Source organism: Lactuca sativa, chromosome 1 (assembly GCF_002870075.4).
Source record: "Lactuca sativa cultivar Salinas chromosome 1, Lsat_Salinas_v11, whole genome shotgun sequence".
Lineage (NCBI taxonomy): Eukaryota > Viridiplantae > Streptophyta > Magnoliopsida > Asterales > Asteraceae > Lactuca > Lactuca sativa.
In genome coordinates, this window is record NC_056623.2 from 209,965,543 (window position 1) to 209,975,085 (window position 9,543).

Below are 9,543 nucleotides of genomic sequence, written 5' to 3' on the forward strand. Positions count from 1 at the left end.
GTAAGTTGTATATTGGGGAACTCACTAAGCTTTTATGCTTACAGTTGTTGTGCATGTATTTCAGGTACTAGCGAGGACCGTGGGAAGGCGCCGGCATGATCGATACACACTGAAGATTGTCTTTATGATCTTGGGATTTTAAATAAATGTATTTGACAGAATACTTAACTACTTATGTCTGGTTTTAAATGGAATTAATTATGTTTTTAAAATGAAAAATTTGGTTGAAAAATTTGAGTTGTTACAAAACTGCACAAATGGTCCCTGTGGTATGTAGAAAAATGTAGGGGGGGAATTGGTACGGTACCAAGTTATTTTCTCCAAACCATGTACCATACCAACTATAGTTGGTATATGATTTTAGCTATCAGTACCGTACCAAGTGTACTTGGTACCAATTAATTTGGCTACCAACAAATTTGGTTGGTATATATTGGTATTTGGTATATACCAAAATTTTTAACTAATATATAGTATACACGAATATAAGTTGAATTTGTGGACATTTGACCGTTGCTTCACTAGCTTCTGGTAGTATTTTTTTTAGAAACCACTAAAAGGATTAAAAGATGTCCATCCCTAACAAGTTTGCTGGAGGAAACAAATGGTAACAATATAAGTACAAGGAATGAGAAGTTAGTATTCCTTTTTAAGTTTTAATGTATGTATCACCGATTTCGTGCACATTAAACAATAAGTATCAAGAAATTTGTCGGTCAATGTTTTAGTTTTGTAATTCTAAGATTTGTTAGTTGTTATTATAATTAAAACATAAAGATATGAGAACTCATCTTTCTTTGTATTTATGAATTGATATATATATATATATATATATATATATATATATATATATATATATATATATATATATATATATATATATATATATATATATATATATATATATATATTGGTTGGTACGATACAACGATAGTATTCAAAATTTCATATCGTTACCGTACCAAGACTACTTAATTGGCATGGTATTACCAGCCAAACATATTGGCTACCAAACAACATGACTACCGATTTAATTGGTTCGGTTGGTAACATGTTGGTTGGTTCTCTGTGGTACATATTTGCCAACCCTAGAAAAATATCACTTTGGTCCAAAAATGTTTGGACTAGCATCAGTGGTCCAAAACTTTCATTTTGTTGTGTCTTTAGTCCAACATATTCTAATTATTTTCAAAATGAAGGATTTGACCCTGTTAATATAATTTTCTCTTTTTTTTTTATTTATTTTCTTGATTTTATGATTTGAAAAAAGAAGAAAATAAAAATAAAATAAATCTCTCCCTCTCTCTAAAACAAGAAATAAAAATAAAAATAAAAATCCCTCTCTTTTATATCCATTTCGCATCTTGCACCTGAAAATATATTAACACAAAGAAAAGACCAGCACCACCTACATCAGCTGCCGACACCCTCGACCTACTGCCATTCTCGCTGGAAAACATGGCCGACCACCATGTCATTCTCGCTAGAAACTTTGTCAGCTCTCTCTCCATCCACATAGAAATAGATCGGGGTTATATTGTCGTCCTTGTTTGTCGTACCAACAATAACCAGCCTCTCTAGAGCTCTAGCTCCCCACCACCACCATCGTCCTTCTACTTCTCCGACTAGATTAGGGTTTCGCCATCGCCTAGCATCGTGAAAACCCTAGTCGGATTTATCTCTGTCGTCATCTGTTTGTTTCCATTCGGAGGGTTCAAACATGTTCGTCACCGGAGACAACTTGTTCAGATCGAAAACTTCCATGGTAGGCAGAGGTAGATCCGGAGAGAAAAGCACAAATCTTCATTTAGATATTCAGATCTGGAAGTCGCCGCCACCATTGTGATTTTCCATCGTCGGTAGGTGAAGGACGACGTAGTCATCGGTAGTATTTGCAAAGGTGAAAGTTCAGATCTACCTCGGTATTCCGACAACTGACTTTATCTTTTCTGGTTTTCCGACGGAATTTCAGATCTACGTCCTCTAGATCGATTTGTTGTTGAACGACCACAAGAACACAGCTCCTCACCATCTCCGACGAAGTGGTGGCGGTTTCTAGAGACGACGAAAATTTCCGGCAGTGATGATGGTGGTGACGGTGGTTTCCGATAGTGGAGGGTTGTTTTCAGGGAAGTATTAGAGAGAGATTGAGAGAGTCTAGAGAGGTGTGGGTGGGTGGGTATTATTACTAAGGGTAGGTTTATATTTTTTTTTTTATAATAATAAAAAATAAAATAAAATAAATGAAAAAACAAACATGAAGGGCAAAAATGTCATTTTAAATACTTTTAAAATTTTTTGGATTAAAATCGCAAATGCTAGTCCAATTTTTTTTGAATTAAAGTAGCAACAGCTAACCATAGGACTATTTGTGCAGTTTTGTTTTTACGTTATCATTTTTAGGTTATTTTATTTTTTTTGCTGAAAAGGACCACTACTTGTATTTAACTTCTTATATAACTGTTCAACAAACTACCTTCAAAGCAAAACTCCCGCACATAAATCAAGGTGAATATATCTTCTCTAAATTTTGGTTTGTGTTTCTTGCAAGGTATCCTTAGATGACAAGTTGACAACACTCTTTCACAACTCTCCCTTTTGTCCTACTCAAGACTCATAAAGATCATCACTCAATCTATAAATACAATATACATATATTCCAAAAAGAACAATTCATATCATCAAAAAACGTAATCAAGTTTCAAAAGCAATGGAGATTAAGGTTGAAAACGCGAAAGATGAACAAGCTCCTCTTCTTGCAGTCACACTTCTTCCCGAATCGGTAGAGAAAACCTTGATACAAAAAGCCATCAGTCAAACATTCGAAAGCACTGCCCACTTAGCGAATCTTTTACCCACTGGTTCGGTTCTTGCTTTTCAACTCCTGTCGCCCATATTCACAAATCAGGGCGACTGCGATCCTGTGAGCAGGGCCATGACTGCAGCACTTGTAGCTCTTTGTGGTTTTTCGTGTTTTCTACTGAGTTTTACTGATAGCTTCATGGATGGAAAGGGTCATGTATGTTATGGGTTCGCGACAACACGTGGATTATGGATCATTGATGGGTCGACAATTCTACCACCGGAACTTGCAGCTAAGTACAGGCTGAGATTCATAGATTTCATGCATGCGTTCATGTCGCTTATGGTTTTTGCAGCGGTGGCTTTATTTGATCAAGATGTTGTGAATTGCTTTTATCCATCTCCATCTGATGAAACGACAGAGCTTCTCACGACACTGCCTGTTGCATTTGGAGTAGTTTTCAGCATGTTGTTTGTTGCTTTCCCTACACGACGCCATGGAATTGGGTTTCCCATTAGTACCAGTTAACACTGATCCAGATCAATATAATGTTACTTACATACTGCTACACACAAGGGGGATTGAAGGTGGTGGCATATGGGTGGTTTGGTAACATGTTACAACAAAGTTTTTTTTTATTTTTATTTTTATTTTTTATGTATGTATGGGTCAAAAAGGATGGGGTTGGGTTAGATAATATCATAGTAATACTCTATGTACCTTTGTTTATTTAATTTCTATAAACATTTGATGTATCCACAACAGATTTTGATATTTCAACTGAAAAAATTATATTGTGACAATTACACCCTTATGTATTTAAGAGAGAGATTCCAATTTTTGTTTAGAAAACACGCACAACCATGTTTTCAAAAATATATATGTTCACATTTGAGAATTATGTTAAACTCATTATATGTGACAATCGTATCTTATATTCTAATTTATTAATTTATAAATATTAAAAAATGATAATTATACCCTTTCTTTTTCTTTCTTATTGAATACATCAGCTTCTCGCCTTTGGCCATTCATAACAGAATCATGTGGGTTTGCGACATAGCTTCTTTCCTTTGGTCATTCATCACACAATCATTTGGGTCACGATGGTATTAAAAGTTGAATAAAAGTATGTGTTAAAAAAAATAAATAAACTATGTCGAAATAAAAAAAAACCCCTTCAAATTAGTACATATCAAATTACAATAAGATATCACCCCAAACAAAAATTTTAAAATTAATGTATATCAAATATTCAAACTACTCGTATCTTATACCATCATGCGAGCGGTTTAAATGTTTCACTCATTGATTTTGTAATAGTTTTATCTAATTAACATGTTTATACATTCTCTTTAAAAAAATAGAATTACTACTGCAAAGACTAAATATTGACCAAAAAAAATGAAGTATTAAAATAAGGGTTATGTTGTAAAACTCCGTTTGAAATTAAATAAAATGAGTAAATAAATAATAAATTCTAAAACCTCAAGATGTAAATTTATAATTTATATTGTTTTATAATGGCATTAAAAACAATACTATTTAGTGGGGTGTTGGTTACGGGGAGGCAAATGACATATTATTAATTTCCGAAGGTTAAAGTGTAATTCTGAGATTTTTTTTGTAAGGATTTCCAAAAGTTAGGGGGTGTTTGGTAAAATATTGGACTAAAACTGAAAAGATTTTTGAATGCTAAGGGTTGATTGGTAACTTCTGGGACTTGAATTGTTAGGAATTATTGAAGATGGGGTTATTTGGTAAATAATGGGTTTAAGTTGAAGAGAATTTCGAGGTAGGGGCTGAAAGTGAATTATGGTCAAAGTTCTCATGTGATCGGGTATAAACCTGTCCCCCCCCCCCCCCCCCCCCACACACACACACACACACACATATATATATATATATATATATATATATATATATATATATATATATATATATATATATATATATATATATATATATATATATATATATATATATATATGAAGGATCATTTGAGAACTCATAGTTTCCCGAGAACCCGAGAACTAAATGTGGAGTGTTAGATCAAAAAAATAAAAGGCTTGGATTAGTAATGGCATGATTGTAATTATTATTAATTCCAACAGCATTTTAGGACTTTTTATGAAAATATGAAGGGTAATATTCGAATAAAAAGTTATTCCCAGAAAAATTATATTAATTATCTTCCCAGTTCTCACACATATCGTATTCCCATCTCTCTCTCTCACTTGTTCTAAGGTGTAACCTAGATTCTGCCATTGGCGATTGATCTCGTTCCTGCAATGGTCCAGTCTGATAGTGAAGATGGAGACGCTAGAACATAATCGGTACAATTAATTTCTGTTAACCTGATGCAAGTCGAAATCAAAGAGAATAATGATCTCTTAAACACATATGATTCATCAGATCCCACACGGATCGTATCCTTATCTTTTTCTCACTATATGTAACCTAGATTCCGCCATTGGCGATCGATTTCGTTGCTGCAATGGTCAATTCTGATGGTAAAGATGGAGACACTAGAACAGAATCGATACAATTCATTTGTGTTGACCTGATGCAGGTCGAAATTGAAGAAAACAATGATTTCTCACACACATATGATTCATTGGATCCCTATATAGACTCCTTCCACTTCGATCGGTCACTCCACACTCCTTTATAAGATCTTTTTCTCTCTTCTTCCTCTGTACATCGCACATTCATCACAGGAGATCTCTTTCTTACATCGATCTAGTTTGGTGACCACATTCATCACCTTCCTCCATATCGAATGTTTGTAAGAGATTCTGAAGTTGCATCTCCTCAGTATGAAAGAATCGATGGTCTAAAACTTGATACGCTCCGATCACAATAGCCACACTCCTCCCTTTTTGTCTTCGTCTTCAACAACCACACGTCGTTGAAACAACAAGGTAACTTTCATAAGCTTAAAATATTGTATCTATTTTGTGATTATTTGACTGTAATCATATGTTTGATGCTTAAATGCTTATAGAATCCAAATAAAAACCACATATATTTGTTGATAATAGTAAATTTGCACTTAATCTCATGTTATTAATATTAATGTCATGAATCATCCTACTCAAGCCCTATTGTTATTATCTTTAAATTTCAAACAATCATCGTGTGATTGTTTGTTTTTTTATTCAATTTTAGAGAAAGTCTTCTTTCATCTCTATAGTATGCTCAATGGCTGGCTTTCTTCATTCTATTCATGTTTGATAAAAAAAGGACCTAAATACATCCAAAACGCCCATGTGACATGCATCAAAACATCATATACTTTCCAACATATAATATTTTTCATTTATTTTTATTTTCAGTACAATAAATCAAGTGTTGTGGAAGATAAAGTCAATGAACTGGAGAAAGAATACATTAGCATAAAACCATCAGATCAATCCTTGACTTGTACACTGCAAAACAACAAAGATCTTTTAGCATGTAAAGCTTAATACTACCATCAATGTGACAGAGATCTTTTAGCATGTAAAGCTGAATACTACCATCAATGTGGCAAATATCAGAAATTCTTTGAATTGACTTCAATGTAAGTTCACATTTTTAAATAAACAATCTGACCAATTTTATATTTAAATTTATATAATGATTTTTTGATTTTAGATTGCTTGAAATAATAATAATAATAATAGTAGTAATAATAATAATAATATTTGTCCTCTCATCCATATCATATGTTCTTTAAAAAAATGTCATATTTTATTATATGTTATATATAATGGCATTGGCATTGGCAGGCAAATATATTGGTAGTGGAATCGTCAATTTCCACCACAATCAACACTGATTTCCACGAAAATCACCATCGACCACCAGTAGTACATCGACTATCGTGAATCAGGTAAATTTCATTACTATTCCTACTTTTATGAGAATAATCTTGATTTTGAAATTCTGATTCATTAACGCATATATTACTTTCTAATCATAACCTTTAAAATATGTTGTAGATTATCAAAAACAAATCAAAATAACAATGATTCATTTGACTGTTTTGTTGAATTAACTTTAAAATGGATTTTGCTCATAATCAGTTTGGTACTCATCTGTATAATTTTTTAACTGTAATTCTTCTAGGATTGGATGTCATGTCAGATTGTAATCCTGTGGGTTGTGAATTAAGGAGTAAGAAACGAAAGCATAGGTAAAAATAGTAGAACTTTCAACATTGAGTAAGATTTTTTGGTATTTTTCTTTATTTGGATGCAGTGGCAAATTCTGGTGCAGAAAATCAATGACTTATTTTTTTATATATTTTTGTAATTTGGTGTTGTATTGGAAAGTAAAAGGTCGAATCTTTGGTCACATAAAATTTAGTAAACCATTATGTTGGTAAAGAACTATAACATTTTTGTGCTCTTTTGTTGTAGAAAAATATTCCATGATCTAGTAATCTTATTTTTTTTCATTACAGAAGTACATTTCTGAAAGAGATTACGAACCATTTGGTATTTTATTATTGTTGTGCAATTTGAAAGTATATAAAAAACATATATTTCATTCATGGAAAAAAAATTTGAGATTTTTTTTGAAGTTTTGAGTGAAAATTGACATAAGACATTGGTGGATCTATTAATAGTGAGATTGGTTGATATTTTTTTTGAAGTTTTGAGTGAAAATTGACATGAGACATTGGTGGATCTATTAATCGTGAGATAGGTTAATTCTTATTGATTTGATTGGTTGACGCAACATGATTTGTGTTTATGTTTATTTTATCTTCTTTTTCTAATAGGACCTTTTGGAGATTATTAAAGAATTGGATGAATAATTTTTTCGGGACATGAATTCCGGTGGAAAATGTTGGCTTTGTTGGAGGTTTTGACTTGCACCTTTCCTAATGAAGCACCCTCAGGTAAAATCTCATAATTTAAATGAATAACTTTCAATTAAATAGCTTGAAACTTTATGTTCCATGAAATGTACAATTGTTGTTACTTTGTGTATAAGTTCTCATTGCATGAGTCCTCAGAATTAGTTGATGTCTTCTCTAGAAAAGGTGTTACAATATTATCATGACAATTTGATGAAGATAGATATGAATTATATATAATTCACATGTAAATCATATATAATTCACACATTAATCACATGTAAATCACAAATGAATTACATGTGATTCACATGTAATTCACATATGAATCACATGTAATTCACATGTAAATCACAAGTGAATTACTTGTGATTCACATGTAAATCACATGTAATTCACATATGAATCACATGTAATTCACATGTAAATCACAAGTGAATCACATAAGAATTACATGTATTTCACATATGAATCACATGGAATTCTCATATGAATCACATGTAATTCACATATAAATCATATGTGAATCACATTTTATTCACATGTGATTCACATATAAATCACATGTGATTTACATATGATGTCATATGTAAATGTGAATCATATGTGAATTACATGTGATTCATATGTTAATCACATGAAAATCACATATGTATTTTTGTGAGTGTTTTCGTATCAATAAATTTTTTTTTAATTTTCTTGTAGACTTGGAAGAAATTGTGGTGAATACTGAAGAGGTGAAAAATGATAAATTGAAGAAAATAAGGAAATATTGACACGAAGACATGAAAGCGCTTTGTAATTCACATATGAATCACATTTGATTCACATGTGATTCACATATAAATCACATGTGATTTCCATATGATGTCATATGTAAATGTGATTCATATGTGAATTGCATGTGATTCATATGTTAATCACAAGAAAATCACATATGTATTTTTGTGGGTGTTTTCGCATCAATAAATTTTTTTTTAATTTTCTTGTAGATTTGGAAGAAATTGTGGTGAATATTGAAGAGGTGAAAAATGATAAATTGAAGACAATACGGAAATATTAACACGAAGACATGAAAACGCTTTGAAATTTTTAGCATTTTTTTATTTTTTATATTTTATTTTGTATCGAATAAAATACTTGTACTATTATGTTTATAGATTAATTAATAAATACAAGATTTGTTGTGATTTACTTACGAATATTATAGTATAAGAAATATACATATGTGCATTTGAAAAAATATGCACATATGCACTTAAAAACTTACTTATTTAAAAAAAAAATCAGTTTTTTTTTTTTAAATACAGTTTTTTTTGAAGAAAATAAATGTAACTGTTTTTAAAAAAACATGCAGTTTTTTTGAAAAAAATTGCAGTTTTTTTTATTTAAAAATACAGATTTTTAAAAAAATTGCAGTTTCTATTAAAACAATGCAGTTTTCTTTAAAAAAAAATTGCAGTTTTTTTGAAAAATATATTTTTTTGAAAATTTCATGTTTTCTATAGAAATTAAAAAATCTGCATTTTAAAAAAACGAAAAATACTATTTTTAAAAAAATATAAAAATATGATTTATGATGTAAATTTTTAGACATTTATATTAATATGTTAAATAACACAAAAAAATTAAATATTAAATGAAATTGGTAAGATGACGATCATGTCTTTAGTGAATTACTTTTGATCCAACGCTCCACTTTTAGTTCTCGGGTTCTCGGGAAACTATGAATTCTCAAACGATTTCAACATATATATATATATATATATATATATATATATATATATATATATATATATATATATATATATATATATATGTGTGTGTGTGTGTGTGTGTGTGTGTGTGTGTGTGTGTGTGTGTGTGTGTGTGTGTGTGTGAAATCCTTTTC

General features: G+C 30.9%; 1 protein-coding gene across 2 annotated transcripts; it reads left to right on the forward strand.

Annotated features, from left to right (window-relative positions):
* The first annotated feature begins 1,289 nt into the window (after positions 1 to 1,289).
* On the forward strand, positions 1,290 to 3,609 carry LOC111885916 (protein DMP4). Of its 2 annotated transcripts, none has more exons than XM_023882153.3 (2): positions 1,290 to 2,194; positions 2,552 to 3,609. In XM_023882153.3, the coding sequence occupies exon 2, from the start codon at positions 2,711 to 2,713 to the stop codon at positions 3,329 to 3,331; it is 621 nt and encodes a 206-aa protein (XP_023737921.1). In that variant the 5' UTR covers positions 1,290 to 2,194; positions 2,552 to 2,710; the 3' UTR covers positions 3,332 to 3,609. The 2 variants fall into 2 exon arrangements, with proteins under 2 accessions (XP_023737921.1, XP_042751640.1); XM_042895706.2 differs by having other exon boundaries at positions 2,562 to 3,609.
* The last annotated feature ends 5,934 nt before the right edge of the window (positions 3,610 to 9,543 follow it).